This window comes from Sinocyclocheilus rhinocerous, unplaced genomic scaffold (genome assembly GCF_001515625.1).
Source record: "Sinocyclocheilus rhinocerous isolate Xijiao unplaced genomic scaffold, SAMN03320098_v1.1 scaffold203, whole genome shotgun sequence".
NCBI lineage: Eukaryota > Metazoa > Chordata > Actinopteri > Cypriniformes > Cyprinidae > Sinocyclocheilus > Sinocyclocheilus rhinocerous.
The window spans coordinates 473,964-495,206 of record NW_015644353.1 but is presented as its reverse complement, the minus strand read 5'-3'; the positions used below and the strand labels follow the sequence as shown (position 1 = coordinate 495,206).

The 21,243-nt window shown below is 37.8% G+C and overlaps 1 protein-coding gene across 1 annotated transcript in view; it reads right to left on the bottom strand.

Annotated features, from left to right (window-relative positions):
• Positions 1 to 21,021, bottom strand: part of LOC107758176 (rho GTPase-activating protein 9-like) — a 34,392-nt gene extending 13,371 nt beyond the window's left edge. The window contains exons 1-10 of the mRNA XM_016575850.1: positions 20,589 to 21,021; positions 15,563 to 15,861; positions 9,995 to 10,225; positions 8,354 to 8,428; positions 3,896 to 3,952; positions 2,390 to 2,554; positions 1,867 to 1,935; positions 1,195 to 1,217; positions 471 to 558; positions 330 to 385 (exon numbers count right to left, since the gene is read on the bottom strand). Of these exons, the coding sequence (XP_016431336.1) occupies positions 330 to 385; positions 471 to 558; positions 1,195 to 1,217; positions 1,867 to 1,935; positions 2,390 to 2,554; positions 3,896 to 3,952; positions 8,354 to 8,428; positions 9,995 to 10,225; positions 15,563 to 15,861; positions 20,589 to 20,943 (1,418 nt within the window). The 5' untranslated portion in view covers positions 20,944 to 21,021. The remainder of the gene's footprint in view (positions 1 to 329; positions 386 to 470; positions 559 to 1,194; positions 1,218 to 1,866; positions 1,936 to 2,389; positions 2,555 to 3,895; positions 3,953 to 8,353; positions 8,429 to 9,994; positions 10,226 to 15,562; positions 15,862 to 20,588) is intronic.
• Positions 21,022 to 21,243: the final 222 nt, after the last annotated feature.

Below are 21,243 nucleotides of genomic sequence, written 5' to 3'. Positions count from 1 at the left end.
CACACACACACACACACACACAAAGTGTTGTTCCATTCAGTGTTTTATCACAATTTAAATTTATAACAGAGGAAGTTCCTGAGGAACTAAAAACTAAATGTTACTCTGTTAACAGCTCAAACAGTAAGACACAAACACTAATTACATTGACTTTTTCACAGATGCTCCTTTCGGGAAATAAAATGGACAACTCTTGATATTTGATTGCATATTTTAGTGTCTCACAAACCTGAGCAGAGTTTGAGACATTCTCCTTTAGTATAAAATCAGATTTCTGTCTCGTTCTCACCTTAAAGACGTTTTTTCTGCTGGACAGATTGTTGGCCCACTGAAGCTGAGCTCCTCTCAGATCCACGCTGCTCTCTGGACGACTGTTACCCGGTTTCTGCATGCAAACACACACATACTCACAAATATTTCACTTTTAAAGCATTAGACACTGAACTGACCATATTCCCTGTTAGTCTCACCCAGCTGTCAGGATTCTGGCTTTTGGGGTCTTTGAAGAAGACGAGACTGTTTCCCACCAGCACCACCCATGACAGGTTCCAGTTTTTCCTGAAAATGACACAAAAACATCATTTTTGCTCTATTCTAGTTGAGAAAACTGTACAGAGAGACTCCATTTAGGAGCACGACCCAGAGGTCAAAAGGTCAAAACCATTTATTTATTGTCCTTTATTGTTGCCTACTGTAAATGGTGCAATAAAATATTTATATAAATATTTCTGGGACATCTGACAAACTTAATAGGTCAGAATAGAACTAAAAACAGCACAAATAAAATATATACAACATCTGAAAATTATTATAGTTAATATTTTGTAACGAATGTAAAAAAAATATTATATATTTATATATTTGTTTAATAAATATTTATAAGTACATATTATAATTTAAATAAAATAAAAAATTAGATTAAATTAATTAAACTACATTCCCTGTCTGCTGCCTAAATGGCTCAAAAATGTTAGTAAATCAAAAAACACACTATTTTCATCCACTGAACCACTCGTAGCTTACCGTTTACAGTATCATAGTTTACCATATCTGACTGCTTAACATTAACCATCCTAAACCTCACTACACTTTTTATGCTTAAAACACAGAAAGAAAAAAAAAACTATTTGCCAATCTGGCAGAAAAAAAACACTTGTCATGTGCAATTCTTGTGCAATTTTGCTTCTCAAGAACCTGAGGATGCTGAGACATTTTAACTGGAAAACAAGACAAAAACGCTGATTAAGAAGCAGTTTTTGTGCAACTCGAGCCAAATTCTGCCTGTAATCTTGATCCATCTGAAGTGACTCGTATTATTTTAGGTCTGGTGTGTGATTGCATGTTTTAGCTCAAGGTGTGTGTGTGAGTGTGTGTTTGTTTGTTTGTTTGTGTGAGTTCTTTAAAGTTGTTCAAATGAAGTTCTTAGCAGTGCATATTACTAATCAAAAATTAAGTTTTGATATATTTACGGTAGGACATTTACAAAATATCTTCATGGAACATGATCTTTACTTAATATCCTAATGATTTTTGGCATAAAATAAAAATGTAGAATTTTGACCCATACAATGTATTGTTGGTTATTGCTACAAATATACCCCAGCGACTTAACACTGCTTTTGTGCTCCAGGGTCACATATATCATACTGCTGAAGAGACACTGTAAATTTAATTAATAGATCTATTTATATTAAATATATATTCAAAATCAAATTAAATGTGCGTGTGTGTATATATAAAACTCTAAGTATATATTTAATATGTATTTTAAAAATGTACTTATTATTTATGCATTTATTAATGTATTTATTTGACAGTGTTTCTTCAGCAGTATGTTAGCTCTGTATATGTTTGTGTGTTTCTCACCGGTGTGACTCCTTCAGTGTCTGGTGAGCTGCCAGATGAAGGAGGCTCCACCCCCAGCCTGTAATCTGACTGTAGACGATATGAAATACAACAATATGATCAAGACGACATAATCTGCAGTAATACTGTGTACATATGTTATAATGTACATCATAATTTAGTTTCCCATGACCCTTTTCTCATCCTCTGTTACCATTACAGGCTTTCTTCTATGTTGCTGTCCCTTTAAATAATCATTGCAATGAAACAAATGGATCAGAAGTAAATAATTAAAAATACTATTGTATTTTCCTCTGCTATTTTTGAATAACGTGTTTTCTGTTTCAACGTTTAGCTGGTTTTCTGATGAAATTACTTTCTATTCTTTTTTTTTGCATGCATGTTAATTTTATTAAAAAAATAAAAAATTAAATTAAAATAGGCTATTAAAAAGACCAGCACACATGAAATATGTGGCATTGAGATGAATGGGAATAGATGTATGTGTATGCGTGTAAAAGTGCTGATATGCAGTTCCTCTCACCTTGCCGTTTGCAGAAGCTCTCTGCGCCTGTGAGGGCAGGAACATGGAGTAGGAGTGGCTGACGTGTGCCACGCCCCCTGCTAAGGCGGGGTTTCTGTGATGGGCATCGCCTAACGCACCAGAGGCGGAGCTAAGGGCTTCAGACGACGCCATGTGCTGCATGCTCTGCACGGGACGATATCAGGTTAGCTTCACTCAATTCAATCCAATCACATTAGATTCAGTCCAGTTGCATTACATCTGCCTCACTTCATCTCAATAATGTTGGGTTTAATTTGTTTATCCTCCAACCACTCAACTCAATTAGCAGACTCAGTTACAGCAGCAGTGGTCAAAAGCAGCTTAACGGACAGACTGAACCCCGGTTCCTCCATATGCTGCGGATTAGTCCAGGATCATACGCTCACCGCCCAAAAACAACAGCACAGACACGAGGAAACGCAAAGACAGAAGCAATGCATTTCACCTCTTTCTGTCCAATCAATCTTTGAATGACTTGAATGATCTGCAAGTGAGGCGGATCTTAGCAAAACACAAAGTGAAATTAAAGGTCTTTGAGCGTTAGGAACTTTAATGACTGATGGTCTAAATGGAAATGGAAACCGTTTATTAAAATAAACAGCACAAACAAAAAATATGCACCAAATCTGAAAATAGTTACCACATTCTTATAGTTAATAGTTTGGAATAAATGTAAAAATGCTTAAAAACACTAAATTATTAAAGTAATTACTTTGTCTTAATAAATATACCACTAAATACTTTGTTAGTGTAAACATTGTTTTTGTAAAAAAAACAAAAACAAAAGTTAATTTATTTTAGCTGGAAATATAGTAGAATTAAGTGAAACTGGAACATGAATTTACCACATATAATATAATAATTAATATAATTATGATAGATAGATAGATAGATAGATAGATAGATGATAGATAGATAGATAGATAGATAAACAAAATATTTATGATAGATAGACATAACATATTTATGATAGATAGATAGATAGATAGATAAACATAAAATATTTATGATAGATAGATAGATAGATAGATAAACATAAAATATTTATGATAGATAGATAGATAGATAGATAAACATAAAATATTTATGATAGATAGATAGATAGATAGATAAACAAAATATTTATGATAGATAAATAGATAGATAGACATAACATATTTATGATAGATAGATAGATAGATAGATATATAGATACAGTATCTCACAGAAGTGAGTACACCCCTCACATTTTTGTAAATATTTTATTATATCTTTTTATGTGACAACACTGAAGAAATACATACATTTTCACTTAGGGGTGTACTCACTTTTGTGGCCAGCGGTTTAGACATTAATGGCTGTGTGTTGAGTTATACTGTGAGATACTGTAGATAGATAGATAGATAGACAGACAGACAGACAGACAGACAGATAGATAGATAGATAGACAGACAGACAGATAGACAGATAGATAGATAGATAGATAGATAGATAGATAGATCACACCTGACTCAGCTGCCAGCCATTGGCATCATGGGTAATGTAGGAGAGGTCAGGCGAGAGCTGAAAGAGAAGGTAAACGGGTTGATTTGAGAAAGTTCAGTCGACACTCAGTGGAAGAAACAGTCAGACTGAAACCGACTGTTTGAGAAGAATAGAAAAACTGGAAACTCATCTATCTTTGCTTTCATCAAGACCAGAAGTGGGACGCAAAACGGTTCACCAAAGCCCTCGATATCGACAAATCATTTCAAAACACCGATACTCACTTTCAAACAATCATAGTAATAAATGCCTTTGTGCTTTTGTTCCTAATGAGAACGCGTTAAATATGACAATGCAAATCTGTGTGAATATCAGATGTGAAACTCTTGCGTTTCTTCCTCTTTGGAGATGAAAAGCATCAGGCTGACTTACGGAGCCGCAGATCTCCTGTAATCCAGCGAGAGCCGCGTTTAATCCAGAGTCTCTTCAGAAAATCACACGCTCATCTGATCAGACTCAGCTCACGGCCAGCTCAACTTCCTCTTCACAAGAGGAAGACGCCAGCGCGCTCTGTATTTCTCGCTCGAACCGTTTGTCAATAAGGAAGTTGAGTCGTGAAGGGTGTGAAAGTCAAATTCACACGTGCATGAAGGAAGCTCTTCTTTAACTGACAGACTCAGTCATCTGTGGCTTCATTCACACAGTTCTGTTCACACACGCTTCACTTACGAACCAGACTGAACTCGCTCCGAAACTCTGGAATCCAGATATATTACATACAGGGTTCCTACGCAGTCTGGAAAAGTATGGAATTTGATTTTGAAGTATTTTCCAGGTCTGGAAAAGTATGGAAAACAGAAAGCAGAGTATGGAAAAATATTTGTGTTTCCAGACTTTTCCCCCTATTATTTTTTTATAATAGAAAATTAAGTATTTGATGCAAATAAATTTATTGTGCAAGAAGTAGCAGCTGTTTAGTGATTCTTTAGCGATTGTCAAATATGCATTTTTTGATTATGCAAAATGCAGGTTATAAGCATTTTGGGTTTCTTCTCACAATTGTGACCCTGGACCACAAAACCAGTCATAAGGATACATTTTTTGAAATTGAGATTTATACATATACGTTTGTTAGGATAGGACAATATTTGGCTGAGATACAACTATTTGAAAATCTGGAATCTGAGGGTACAAAAAAATCTAAATATTGAGAAAATCATCTTTAAAGTTGTCCAAATGAAGTTCTTAGCAATGCATATTACTAATCAAAAATTAAGTTTTGATATATTTACGGTAGGAAATTTACACAATATCTTCATGGACATGATCTTTACTTAATATCCTAATGATTTTTGGCATAAAAGAAAAATGGATCATTTTGACCCATACAATGTATTTTTGGCTATTGCTACAAATATACCTGTGCTGCTTATGACTGCTTTTGTGCTCCAGAGTCACAATTCTTATCACTGTATGACATAGCCTCAAGGAGCTTTGCAAAAATAAAAAAATATACAGACTTTTCGTGTGCATGAGAAACCTTTAAACTTGGCATATGCACACTGAGACACCTATTGTGTGTGTCTTGGCCGCCACAAAGTATGCATTAAAGAGACCTAAGGCCTTGAAATATTGCATACTGCCCTAATGAAGGCCAAATTCGAAACACTTTTTACAGTACCAGTCTTTTTTTATAGACCCTTGAACTTGGCAAATTTTGTCATCAGCCCATTTTGTGTCATGGTTTCTGTGCCGTCACAGTGCATGTGTCACGAATCCTGTCCATGAACTTCCATCCACAATGGATCCGCACGTCTCACGCCTCTGTCGCCCCGTAACAGAATGTTTTAAATCGGACATTATGCCTTAATATTAGCGGTAATACAATAAGGAAAGCCAAGTAGATCTCTGTTCATTTCAATTCATGTGCATCCATGCTCTCACTTTATTCATAGTGATGCACAAAGGAAATAGGCTATATAAAACGAGCAATTGTAATGCATAAGCATGCAAAAAATTCCAATGCGCATGTGAATAGTTTCTCGAGGGCATGCACACAAGAAAAAAGTTTGTGTGCATGTAAATGTCTGTATTTTTATTATTATTTTTATTTTAGGGAACACTTCGAGAAAATCAATATAAAAAAAAACTGAGAAAATAAAAATATTTACAAATGACTGTACTGTATACCAAAAGCTGAAAATAATGCTCTATGAAGCATTTATGTTAAATATGGTCTGAAAATCTACTGAGAGGTTTGGAAATTTGAGTCTGGAAAAGTATGGAATTTTAAAATGGAAAATGGAGACTTGTAAACGTTCTAGTCTAGTCACGTCTAGTTTGGTGCCTGATTGCCTGTTTCCTGATCTCCTGCCTGTCTTGGATTCTTCTATTGCCTACCTCTCTGGACATTGTTCGCCGATCTCAGACCCACACTAGCCTTTGGATTACTCTTCATCTTGCCTCTTCTATTACTGTTTGCTGTGTATCGACCCATGCCTGTTTCATGACCACGCCTTTTAATAAAAGCATGCAAATGGATCCGCACGTCTCACGCCTCTGTCGCCCCGTAACAGAATGTTTTAAATCGGACATTATGCCTTAATATTAGAGGTAATACAATAAGGAAAGCCAAGTAGATCTCTGTTCATTTCAATTCATGTGCATCCATGCTCTCACTTTATTCATAGTGATGCACAAAGGAAATAGGCTATATAAAACGAGCAATTGTAATGCATAACCATGCAAAAAATTCCCATGCGCGTGCAGGAAACTAGCCATTGTCAGACATATGAAACTTATTTATACACTTAAACTTAAAACATTTGAAATGTTTCCTTGGTAACTAACTTATATAAAACAAGTTAAAGTTTTCATTGATGAAAATGAATTAAATAAAAATGAATTAATGAAAATTATATTTATTTAATGATTTTAGTTAATAATACACTGTCTGTTGTTGTATGAAAAGGATATTTAATATATTTTAAATTATTTAATATATATATATTTTTTTTTTATGTTCAGTTTTCATTTAAATTTTTTAATTGTGATGATTTAGATTTAATTCTATTTTATTAAATGTTTAAACTTTTGTAATTTTGTTTGTGCTTTTATTCCAAACAGTTAACATTTGTTATACGTTTAGTTAGTTGCCAATGTCACATTTATAATTTCTATTTAATCTTAAGTTTTTCATCTAATACTTTTATTTTATTTTATTTCAGCTTCACTTTAATTAATGAAAATGGTATTTAATAATTTAAGTTAATAATAGCAACACCGGCAATCACCCATTATTAAGCACTATTGTCAATCCCAAACCATTAACTGTCTGAAAGCTCAGCACAAATATCTGTTAGTAGAGATTTAATAAATAAATAAATGCACGTCAGAGAGCGTAATCCCCTTTTTCATTTGGCCGTGTCTCCTCTTCTAATCCGTGACATGAACAGATTCTTCTGCACCGGCCCCAGCAATCCTATGCAGTCTGCAAAATATTATCAATGATCAAATTCATTTAAGATAAATTTCAAGAAAACAGTACTGCACCCTAGAGATGAACACTACCCAAAGTAGTGTAAAAATACAGAATGTGGCTGGCAACCCAGCTGCCAGTATTTTACTGTAAATTTACAACGAAAAGTTTTACAGTGTGTGACTGAGTTTCCAGTGTGTTTCTAATGCTCTTTGTTCATATAATCTCTCTGTAATGGACTTCCTATAGACAGTAGATCATTAGATAGATGATGTACTTTCACACAGCATTACATCACATCATCATAATCACCTGCAAACACACACACTCACACTCACCTGCAAACACACACACACACACTCACACTCACCTGCAAACACACACACACACACACACACTCACTCACACTCACCTGCAAACACACACACACTCACTCCTTGTAATACCTGTCATACCTTTGTCATTATACAAATTTATGTCCTCATTTGTCACAAAAATGCGCACACACACACACACACACACACGCACACACACACACACACAGGTTTGTTTTTGTGGAAAGTGGGGACATCCCATAGGCGTAATGTTTTTTCTACTGTACAGACCGTATATTCTATTGTCCTACACCAACCCTAGCCCTAAACCTACCCCTTACAGGAAACTTTGTGCTATTTCAGATTTTCAATACACTCCATTCTGTGTGATTTATAAGCGTTTTGAAAAGTGGGGACATGGGGTAATGTCCTGAAAAGTCACCTTCTCCTTGTAATACCTATGTCATACCTTTGTCATTATACAAATTTATGTCCTCATTTGTCACAAAAACGCGCTCACTCACACACACTCACTCACTCTCACTCACTCACTCACACACACTCACACACGCGCACACACACACTCACACACACACACACACTCACTCACACACACATACACACTCACACACACACACACACTCACACTCTCACACACACACACACACACACACACACACACTGTACCCTGTGCATTGAGCTGCTTCCTGAGTTCTGTAATGGGAGCGACAGGTGCCTGATGTCACGCTGAACCATCCCGACCTAAAAACACACCAGACAGAGATGCACAGGTGCATTAGAAATGGCCTGCATGCATATTCAGAATTTATAGGGCCTCAGGCAAATAAAATGTTTAATCTCATTATTTGCTGGTTAATTAATCAAATTAATTGCAAATTAATTGCACATCAATTTGGGTCATCAATTTTAAGTCACTGTTTTGTTAAATGAGAAATGCATTGAATAGACATTACAAAAAGCACATTTTGTTTCAACGGCATAAATAATGATAATAAAATAAACAATGCGGTTTTTTTAAAGAACACTGAAATATGACATTAAAAATATGAATATGAATCATCTAAATGTGAAACTACAACTGCCACTAGGTAGTGTCAAATCACTGTCTTAATGAGTGAAACATTGAATCATTTACTGAACCGATTCATTCAAACAGCTAATTAATTCAGAAACAAAAGCAAATTACTCTTTATGAATGAGTCATTGAATCACTGACTCACTCGGTTCGTTCAAAACGCTGATTCATTCAAAATGAAGCTAGTGACTCTTTATGAAGAGTCACTGAATCACTGACTCACTTGATTTGTTCAAACAGATAATTCATTCATAAACAAAGCAAATTGAATCACTGACTCACTCGGTTCATTCAAAACTGTGGATTCATTCAGTCTGTGTGTTGCTCAGGGACGCTCAACAGTTCTGCTGTGGTTTCGATTGCAACTATTTTCATTGGTGAAATTGAGCAAAAAAAGACAATATTGACAATACTGTGTCTAAAATGTAACACAATATGAACTTGTTTATTGAACTGTTGTATAAAATCAATATCACATTTGCAGTGGCGCAGATATTGAGGAAGAACAGCACTCTTGCTCATGTGATATTGTTTAAATATATAATATGAAATAAATATAAGAGGGGCATTTTTTAAGACATCCCTAAGAACTGAATGTTTCTGTTTTTCAAAATATATAATATACTGTATAAAGTAGAAATTATTTAAAGGGGTCATATGATGCGATTTCATGTTTTCCTTTGTCTTTGGAGTGTTACAAGCTGTTCATGCATAGATGAGAATAAAGTCTCAAACCCACGCCCTCCTAAAACGCCTCGTTTAAACACGCCCCCACATGTCTACGTCACTGTGTGGGAGGATTTGCATAACGCCGCCCAAATGTTTACGCAAAGAAAGACGGCGTAACTTTTATTCTCGCTGTAGTATTGTTGTCGTGGAGACGCTGTGTGTTTCCAAATATGGTAAGGGGCGTAACATTTCCGTCACACGCTTGAGGTATTCGGCCAATCACAACGAACTGGATAGCTGGCCAATCAGAGCACACCTCGCTTTTCAGACCGATGAGCTTTGTAAAAATCGACGCGTTTCAGAAAGGCGGGGCATAGAGGAGAAACAGGGTTTTGTGTTTTTTAACCCTAAACCACGTAAACACATTTCATTACACCAAATACACAAAATAATGTTATTTTTAGCAACATCATATGACCCCTTTAAAAAAATGGACTGACGCGTGATTGGACGTCTCTGATTGGTCCATGGTCGCTGGTTCCGGGATCTGATTGGTCGCTCACCTTGTTTTGGTGGGCGTGGCTCTCGCGGGCTCTGCGCGGAGGTTTCCACGAGCGCTCCTCGGTAACAGTGTTGACGTAGTAACAGCGTCCGGTTCCGGGGTCGCAGTACTGATCCCACAGCTGCAGCGTCTGCAGGGGTCGTTGACCCGGCAACGGCTTGGGAGGCTCCGCCCACTGCTGCTTCCCCTGCTCTGACAGGGAACTCTGGGAAATGTAGGCAGATGATGAGATCTGAGGAGAGAAACATTAGAGAGATTAGAAAAAAACTTGGTGCATAGTTCACTGAAGATGCAGCACATAGCATTATTATTATTTTTCTTATTGCATTTATTAATATTTTAACACTTTTATTTTTAAATAAGATTTGATCTTTTTAGTTTCCATTTTAATTTTAGTAATTTTATGTGCTTTTGCCATTTTATTTATTTTTAAACATTTCTATATAGTTTTATTTTTTTATTTCAGTTTAAGTTTGTAATTTTAGTACTTTTACTTCAATTTTATATATATATATATATATAAGTACTAAAATTTCAACTACTAACAATCATTTTTAGTAATTGAAAATATTTAAATGAAACAAAATACAAATCATTACATGAAAAATTAAAAAATTAGAAACTGAAATGATGCTTAATACTAAATACTAAAATTACAAACTTAAACTGATTTCATGGAAACTTATTTAAATTTTCTAATTTCTAATTTCCATGTAATATATAACATTTTTTTTATTTCAGTTTTATTTAAATTACTAAAAATGATTTCCAATAGTTTTAGTTTCAGTTTTCTTATTTCAGTTTTAGTTTTAGTAATTTTCGTAAGTTGAAAAAATCAACTTATTTTCAGGTTTTTCCAAGTAATACTTTATATTTTATTTCAGCTTTATTTAAATTTTTTTTTTTCAATTTTAGTAACTTGACTACTGTACATTTTTTCACAGCTTCAATTCATTTTTTGTCATCTGATATTTTGTAATTATTTTATTTCAGCTTGATTAATTTAAAGATGATTTGTAATAGTTTTAGTGAACAATAACTACACTGGTTCTAACACATTTCAGAACAGCATGAAATCAATCGTACCGTAAACGCTGATGTAATTCTGCTTTCAAACGTTGTTTTGTTTCAGCAACACTCACTGATTTAAAACCGGTTTAAAAAGCAATTACTGCATTTCTGTTTTGGTTCATGCAATCATGATTTCTGATGCAATCCTCTTAGTGTGTGTCTAATTTGTGTATGTGAGACTAATTAGTGCGTATGCAAGATGATCCAGGTTTAAAGGTGGACAGAGTTGAACTTGAGAGTGCATTTTGGGACTAAAAGTGAGCGTTGTGTGTCAGTGCGGTTACAGACGTACATGCACTAAGTAAGAAAACAGCTTGAAGCCACAACTGTCAAGAGGAAGTGGCCTAAAACACAGTCAGACACGACAATATGAACAATACAGAGCGAGAGAAGGAAGAAAAGCCATTAGTAGCCACTGAACAATAAATCAGCTGAATGTAAAAGGTTTGCTGAGTGCACTTAAAAGCTCTGACTGATGGATTAGGATGTGTTTCTGTGCTGTGAATCTCATGGAGATGCTGCGTAAACAGAGGGATGTTTTCTGAGGTGAGAACGCTGTAGATCTGGATTATATAACTCATCTCTGTGAAGCCATATGGCCACGCGGCGAGAGCGGGACGAGCGTCATGCCACAGACAAACAGCAGGTGTCTCTCTCTCTGACTCCTGGAGCAGGATATATATATATATATATATATATCACTATTACAGACTAACTCCTTCAGTACAGAATAAAACAGGCTGTTGAAAGCAAGTCGGTTCGTTTGAAGCTTGAACGCTGATGTTGTTTTGCAGGAGAAACGGTTGAACTTGTGTGTTTCTGAGCTTTTGGGTGTGTTTGAGTGTGTTAACACAAGCAGACGGCAGCTTTATCACTGTAAAATGCAGAAATTAAACACTGAAAACTAGTGCATGAGACATGACGAGATTTAACCCTGTAAAGCCTGACATACATTTTTTTTAAATGCAACAGTTTATTTACTTTTAGACAATCTTAAAAAAAATGTTGCATACTGTATGTATCATATTTGATCCATCAGGCTTTTATGGCGTGTGTGTGTGTGTGTGTGTGTGTGTGTGTGTGTGTGTGTGTGAGCGTGTGTGTGTCTCACATCTCTGGCTCTCTGTTAATGCTGAGTTTTGTGTTTTGAGTCCAGCTGCTTCTTGCACGTGTGTTGAGCTGGTTCTGGGTGTGCCAGGTTCAGTACACCGGTTTAATACAGATCAAAGCGTCACGTCTGACCACGTACAGATCCACCGCACCGACACACAAGCCGCTGAGCTGAGTTTTCCAGCTCCTAACGGAGTGAAACATATTATAGAGATCATCCTTTCCTTGGGAACTCTTTCAGAAATTAACCCTGTAAAGCCAGACATTTGAAATAATAGTCAGAAAAAATGCAAAATATTTAATAAAACCTTGCATATGTTTTTTGTAGGGCTGTCAGTTTAACGCGTCAACTTAATTAATTAGTTATGAAAAAAATAACGTGATTGAAATAATTTAATACCCAAATAATCCAAATAACCCAGCGCTGGGTAAATATTAGACAGAACACACGCTGGGTTATTTTGACATTAAATGATCTAAATATCAGTCGTCTCTATATCTCCAGTAATCTGTCTCAGTGAGATGAGATGGAAATGCTCCAAACATATAATGCAGTGACTGAGAGCTTAAGAGCTTTTACTGATAAAAACTCTAAACTATCAATCAGAGACAGAAGACATGAGGAGATTGAGTTTGATCATTTAGAGTCATAGAAATGGGCTTCTTAGGGTTCTAAAGTGTGCGTGTGCCATCTTTAAATGTCCCAGTACACTGAGCAATGAGCATGAGATTGAAGTGACGGTTTTATTGTGCACATCCAGAGTGATGTCACTTCCTGTCAGTTTCTGTGGCAATGCTCTGATCGCAGAGAGCTGTTCAACATCAGAGCAATAACCATCTAAACAGCTGAAATCACCATGAGTGGCACAAGTCCACAATAATTATTAGAAATGGCCAACAAATCCCCCATAATATTTGATACTGATGCTTTGTTTGTTATTAGGATCACAAAAATGTTTAAATGTTTGTAAATGTAAATTCAGTTTTAACAGTGAGGTTAGATGACAGTCACTAAACATTTAATATTTGGCAGGTGTTTTACAATAGAAATGTTCTTTATGGTTCTTAATGGAACCATTTAGACAAAAAAGGTTCTTCTATGGCATCGTGAAGCACCTTCATTTTTAAGAGTGTAGGACTGCTAGGAGATAAACCTGATACTAAAATGAAAGAGTTTCCTGAGCTACTGTATAAAGAGTGATGTTCTCTCTCTGTCACGTGTGTAAGTGTTGGATTTGTCCATGATGATGTTGGCCTCTTTAGCTCAGGCGGGATGTAGGATGGAGTGTGTGTGTGTGTGAGTGTGTGTGTGAGTGTGAGTGAGTGTGTGTGTGAGAGTGTGAGTGTGTGTGTGAGTGAGTGTGTGTGTATGAGTGTGTGTGAGTGAGTGTGTGTGTATGAGTGTGAGTGAGTGTGTGTGTGTGTGTGTGTGTGTGTGTGTGTGAGTGAGTGTGAGTGAGTGTGAGTGTGAGTGAGTGTGTGTGTGTGTTGTGTGTGTGTGTGTGTGTTGTGTAATGGCTCCTCTGTGCCTGATCGGCTAGAAAGTCTTTTCTGGCACAGCGTGGCCACGGTTTTCAACAGGGATTGTATTTAAGGATCTACTGTATATCGAGAGCTGGTTAAAAATTCAAACTCAAGAACTTCTGTGAAATATGAGAGTGTGTGTGCTTGTTTTGTGTGTATATTGCCAAAAACTAAATAACACAAATATTACTGCCGTACGTTTTACAAGAAAATACTATTGCAGTCTTTCTGCTTCAAATTTCATATTCAATTCAATGTTATTTTGCAATTTCTTTGTAATTATTTGTAAAATTTACTAGCCATGTCTGAGTGAAAATTGTTTCTACACCAAATTATTTAAGTATAGGATTTATTTTGTAAAACATGGTCAAGTCAAAGTGTCTGAATAATTTTTGGTCCCAAATTGTTATCAGTTTTACTGGTAGTCCACTGTATGAAGAATTATTGTGTATAACATATCACAGTTTACTTTATTTCGCTATCCTCACTTAGATAAATGAATATAGTGTCCTGCACCCACTATTAAAAAATATAAAAAATTATATCTGGTGTCTGAATACTTTTTGGTTTGACTCTATTTATATATTTGTATTGATATATTTGTCATTAATAAATCCATATTTTTTTCAATCTCATACATTTTCAACTAATTAAATATTGCTTGTTCCACAGATAGCAATATTTTAACCATTCATAGTTTTTTAACCTAAATAAACTGAATTGTTTTCATAATAAACAGATATGTGCTGATTCTGGGTTATTTGAATAAATACATTTTGAAAATATGATTTTATGATTTAAATAAAATACATTTTTAATTGAAAATTGTTTAACCTGTTTATATAAATACAAAACTGAGTTCATAATTTTTAATTGAATACATTTTATTCAATCCAATTTAATTTTCATAATAAACAAATTTATGCTGATTTTAAGCAATTTTAATAAATGCATTTGAAAATATGATTTTATGATTTAAATAAAATCAATTTCTGAGTGACAATAGTGAATGATGATTAAATGTGGGTGTGTGTGAAAAAAATTCAGATGTAACCCCCTTTGTAATCGTTAACATTTTCATAAGTAACTAATTTAATTACACATTTTTTCTGAGTAACTGTAACTGATTACAATTACATTTATTTTGTAATTAAATTACGTAATTTAGTTACATGTAACTTCCCAACACTAAGCGTCAGTTATGATATATGTGACCCTGGAGCACAAACCAGTCTAAAGCCTCGTACACACGGGACGATTATCGCGCGCGCTTATCGCAGACGTTTTTGTGTTCATACCCAAGCGATTTTCGCTGGCGATGAGCCGAGTGAACGTGCAAATTCACTCCCTGACATTAGATTGCGCTTAATGAAAAACAGAAATACCCCGGTACACATCGAATCCTATTTGATCTGCAATTCCTCTTATCGAGATTTTTGATGTTTATCGAGATTTTTGTAGTCGCTATCGCGTTTGTCATAAAGCTCTTTGTGTTCAGACACCAATGAGACCAGTGTAACAGCTCCAGGCACGTGAACAAAAGCGCCAATCTCATTGGTCGGCCAGTTTTTAACGCGGCGCGTCAAACCAAAAAAACGAGCCCAAAGCATTTTTTAAAAAATGACGCTTTTAAACGTCGGCGATAATCGCGCGCAATATTCGTCCTGGTGTGAACAAGCCTTTAAGTCACTGGGAAAGAGAAAGGAAAAAATTAAATTGCATCATATGACCCCTTTAAAGGTGATTTTCTCAATATTTAGATTTTTTTGCACACTCAGATTCCAGATTTTCAAATAGTTGTATCTCAGCCAAATATTGTCCTATCCTAACAAACCATACATACATCAATGGAAAGCTTATTCACCTGTATGCGTCCCTGCGTGTGTCTGCGAGCGGCCGCGCTCATGTCCCACTGGCTGCAGGATTTAGTCGGGCTGCTGGGGCTCGGGTCCTGGTTCTGGTATGGGTTCTGGGGAAGGTTGCTGGAGCTTTGGCAGTGGGCGATCGGGACGCCCGGAACCGAGAGGTGACCCGAGGGTGAGGCGGAGGAACCGGAGAGGGGTAATGTCGGGAAACGTCCTTGCGCTGATACTCTGTGTTTGTCCATCAAGGCACTGCTGCAGCTGAGATTCTCCATGGAACGACAGAACTGCTTATCAGGCACTGAGAGGAACCACAGACAAAACAGGCCAATTAGACCTTAAAGAGACAGCTCATCCAGAAACTAAATGGGCTTCGTGACTTAATGGAAACTTCAGGAGATCTCTACCTTTTATTATACTGAAATATGAACTTAAAGGGATAGTTCACTCAAAAATGAAAATGCTGTCATTAATTACTCGCCCTCATGTCGTTCCAAACCTGTAAGACTTTCGTTCATCTTCAGAACACAAATTAAGATATTTTTGATGAACTCCGAGAGCTCTCTGATCTCCGTAGACAGCAAGGATCCTAACACGATCAACGCACAGAAACATAGCAAGGACATCGTTAAAATAATCCATGTGACATCAGGGGTTCAACCGTAATTTTACAAAGCTACGAGAATACATTTTGTGCGCAAAGAAAACAAAAATAACAACTTTATTCAACAATTTGTCTCTCCGCGTCACTCTGTAGCGCCATTTTGGAGAGTGTAACATACGTAAACAAATACGTTTTATCTAATAAAGAAAAGAAAAGAAAACAAATAGATAGAATACAAAAAGAATAGAGAAGCTGGTGTTAGTTTTTTTTAATTAAAGAAAACAAGCAGTAAGTAAATGAATAAAAGGTCTAAAAGGGTTAAAAAAAAATTAAGAATAGAATTAGAATAGAGAGTGCTAGAGTTAGAGGGTCAAATAAAGATAGAAGAGATGTGTTTTTAGCCGATTCTTGAAGATGTTGAGCCACTGACGTCACATGGATTATTTTAACGATCTCCTTGCTACGTTTCTGTGCGTTGATCGTGGTAATATCCTTGCTGTCTATGGAGCGTCAGAGAGCTCTCGGAGTTCATCAAAATATTTCTTCATTTGTGTTCCGAAGATGAACGAAGGTCTTACAGGTTTGGAATGACATGCATGTCAAGGCTTGCCTAGTGATGTTGGAAGCTGGTTTACGGAGAGTGTGTCCTAACCATCTCCAGCGATGTTGGATGATCTCTTCGTCTGCTGGTTTTTGGCTTGTGCGCTGCCAGAGTTCCTGGTTGCTGATGGTAATCTGATCTGGAGAATGCACCGCAGACATATGTTGATAAATGTCTGTATCTTTTTGGTGGTGGTTACAGTGGTCCTCCATGCTTCACAGCCATAGAGCAGCACTGATCTTTGTTTTGATGGACAAGTCTCTTGAGCTCCAGATATTCTTTAGTTAGAGAAAAGCTGTCCTGGCCTTGCCAATCCTTGCTTTCACATCGGCGTCAGTTCCACCCTGTTTATTTATGATGCTGCCATGGTATGTGAAGTCGTCCACCTCCTCTAGCAGTTCCCCTTCCAGCACGATGGGTGATGTGTTGGTAGTGTTGACCTTCAGGACCTTGCTCTTCCCTTTGTGGATGTTGAGGCCAAGGTGAGTGGAGTTTTCTGCCACAATGCTGGTATTTTCCTGCATCTGCTGCTGGGTGTGGGAAAGAAGGGCCAAGTCCATAGAGTCCATAGGTTCCATAGAGTCCACTGGATGCCGTTTAGCTTTTCCGCTGTGGACGTTTTCATGACCCAATCGATGGCCAGCAGGAACAAAAACGGCGACAACAAACAACCCTGCCTCACTCCTGTTTGTACCAGAAGGGCGTCTGTGAGTTGACCGCTGTGGACCGCTCTACAAGTCAATCCCTCGTAAGAGTTCCTGATGATGTTAGGGATTTTCTCCGGCACCCCGTAATGTCTAAGCAGCCTCCAAAGTTATGCCCTGTCCACACTATCGAACGCCTTCTCGAAGTCAATAAAATTGACGTACAGGGATGAGTTCCACTCAAGAGACGATCGAGAGTTGTGATCTGGTCCGTGCATGATCTATCTTTGCGAAAGCAAGCCTGTTGGTCTCGTAGCTGGGGGTCGACAACGTCCTTCATCCTTTCCAGTAGAATCCTGTTAAAAACCTTCCCCGGGATGGATAGTAGTATAATCCCTCTATAGTTAGAACAGGAGCTCAAGTTGCCTTTCTTTGGTATCTTAATGAGCTAACACTCTTTCCATTCTGTGGGTACTTGTTCTTCTTCCCATATCTTCTTAAAAAGGGGATGGAGCATCTCTACTTTGGCCTGTTAGTGTCCAGCCCATTTTCTCTTCTGTCCTTAATCATCATTTATCAGTTTTCCTTCCTTGTCTTTTACTGGTCTTTCTGGTTTACTAATCTTTCCAGCTAACTTTTTGGTGGTGGCATACAAGTCTTTCATGTTTCTATTTCTGGCTGCTTCTTCTGTTACTAGGGTCTCTACATAGTTATTTTTATCTACCTTTATACTTTTCTTGACACTCTTGTTTGCTTGTGTATATTGTTCCTGTGCCTTGGCTTTCTCTGCACATGTGCGGCTGTTGTTTTTTGCCGCTTTCTTCTCTTTTCTATGTTCTATTCTCAACTGGTTCAGGTCATACTTAGAAGGGAGAGGTTATTATGTGAGTATAGGAGAGCATAAGTCTAAGTGGACGTCTATGACATGCGGAGTCCCACAAGGCTCAATTCTTGCACCGCTCGTTTAGCCTGTATATGCTCCCACTAAGTCAAATAATGAGAAAGAACCAAATTGCATATCACAGCTATGCTGATGATACCCAGATTCACCTAGCCTTATCTCCAAATGACTACAGCCCCATTCACTCCCTCTGCCAATGCATTGATGAAATTAACAGTTGGATGTGCCAGAACTTTCTTCAGTTAAACAAGGAAAAAACTGAAGTCATTGCATTTGGAAACAAAGACGAATTTCTCAAGGCGATTGCAAACCTTGACTCTAGGTGTCAAACAACAAAAAATCAAGTCAAGAATCTTGGTGTGATTCTGGAGACAGACCTTAGTTTCAGTAGTCATGTCAAAGCAGTAACTAAATCAGCATACTATCATCTCAAAAACATTGCAAGAATTAGATGTTTTGTTTCCAGTCAAGCCTTGGAGAAACTTGTTCATGCCTTTATCACCAGCAGGGTGGACTATTGTAATGGTCTCCTCACCGGCCTTCCCAAGAAGACCATTAGACAGCTGCAGCTCATCCAGAACGCTGCTGCCAGAATTCTGACTAGAACCAGAAAATCTGAGCATATTACACCAGTCCTCAGGTCCTTACACTGGCTTCCAGTTATATTTAGGATTGATTTTAAAGTACTTTTACTCGTTTATAAATCACTCAATGGCCTAGGACCTAAATACATAGCAGATATGTTCACTGAATATAAACCTAACAGACCACTCAGATCATTAGGATCAAGTCAGTTAGAAATACCAAGGGTTCACACAAAACAAGGGGAGTCTGCTTTTAGTTATTATGCCGCCCGCAGTTGGAATCAGCTTCCAGAAGAGATCAGATGTGCTAAAACATTAGTCACATTTAAATCTAGACTCAAAACTCATCTGTTTAGCTGTGCATTTATTGAATGAGCACTGTGCTACGTCCGAACTGATTGCACTGTATTTTATGTATAATCATTTTCTATTCTTAACTGTTTTAAATTCACTTTAAATCATTTTCAAAGTTTGTAATTCCTTGATTTATTGTTGTGATTATTTTTTATGATTATTTTACTTTCTTTTATGTAAAGCACTTTGAATTACCATTGTGTATGAAATGTGCTATATAAATAAACTTGCCTTGCCTTGCCTAAGTTTCAGCTTTACACGGGCGACAAGGAGATGGTGGTCCGAAGCAACGTCAGTGCCTCGTCTGACACGCACATCTTGGAGGGACCTTCTGAATTTCTTGGTAATACATACATGGTCAATCTGGTTCTCGGTGGAGAGGTACGCTGATATCAAGGTAGCCTTGTGTATTTTTCTGTGAGGGAAGACGCTTCCTCCTATGACTAGATTTCTTACGTCGCAAAGGTCAGCAAACCTCTCTCCATTTTCATTCATCTCCCCCAAGCCCTCTCGTCCCATGACCTCCTCATAGTTGTCTTGCCCGATCTTTGCATTAAAGTCTCCCATTACATGGTGATGTCTCTTCCTGAGTGACTGTCAGTGATGGTCTGCAATCTGTTGTAAAAGTCTTCCTTATCATCTTCCTCGCTGTCATTTGTCGGGGCATAACACTGGATAATATTCATGTTTAGTCTTCTCTTCTTAGTTCTAAATGAAGCAGTGATGAGTCTTGGTCCATGTGCCTCCCATCCAATGAGCGCTCTCTGTGCAGTTATGGAAAGCATGAAGGCCACTCCCTGGGTGTGTCCTGAGAACAGCAGTAATTCTCCTGTGGGGAGCCTTTTCTGGCCGGAGTCTGGATGGATGGAGGATGCTGATGTTATAATTCCTCATCTCCGCTGCCACCTGCGCTGTCTTTCCAGATTCGAACATGGTGCTCACATTGCATGTTCCGATGATGGTGGTGGTCCTGGTGGAAATGATGGTCTTCGGCCTGGTAGCTTCCAGTGTCTGGCTTTTACTACCCGGCTTTATAGCATCTCCAGCCGGAGATCCATCCTCTCCCAGAACCGATAGGTCAGTTGAAATCCTTGTTGGCGTTTCTGTAGCAAGATCTTTTTTACGGGGAGGGGTTGCTAGCCCTTCGCCCAACCCTCCTCCTTTTACATCCGGGCTTGGGACCGGCAATGGCGGAATGACATGAGGGTGAGTAATCAATGACAGAATTTTAATTTTTGGGTGAACTAACCCTTTAATGTAAAACTCCATGAAAGTGAAAAAAAAAAAACAGTACCAACCCCAAACTTCAATGGTAGTGTATTTATAAAAATGAGATCTACCTGAGCCGTGCGTTTGCATGCAGGGTGTGAGGGAACCTCGTGGAATCATCTTGAAGCTCTCGGATGCTGATTGGCTGGAGGGCAGAGAGGGGCGGAACTGGCTGATAGGCAGCTCAATGACGTATGTCGCCGGCACATATATGGGTTTGACCTTCGCGCCGACCCCGATCCTCCGCACCTGCCACCAGTCCGCATTGGTCTTCTTCAGCAGCAGAAAGCGCTCGCCCTCGTGTATGGAGACCAGATGGCCGTCGACGGCGCGGTACGAGTAATCATACTGAGCCTCCAGAACCACAGTACTGCCCAGCCTGGACCCCGAGATCACGGTTCCACGGCGCCAGCTTCCCGACAGCATGGTTCCTCTCAGAGACACACGGAGGGTGATCGTTGGACAAGGACACCACCAGAGCGAGACGACACGAGTGCCATGATCTGAAACAGAAAGGCTTGTTACTCTCACAATATAATATACTGATATTATGCCACACCCTAAAAAATGCTGGGTTAAATATAACCCAGCGCTGGGTTAAAAAGGGACAAACCCAGCTATTGGGTTGTTTTGACCCAGCGGTTGGGTTCAAAACAACCCAATCGCTGGGTTTGTCCATATTTTACCCAGCACTGGGTTGTATTTAACCCAGCATTTTTTAGAGTG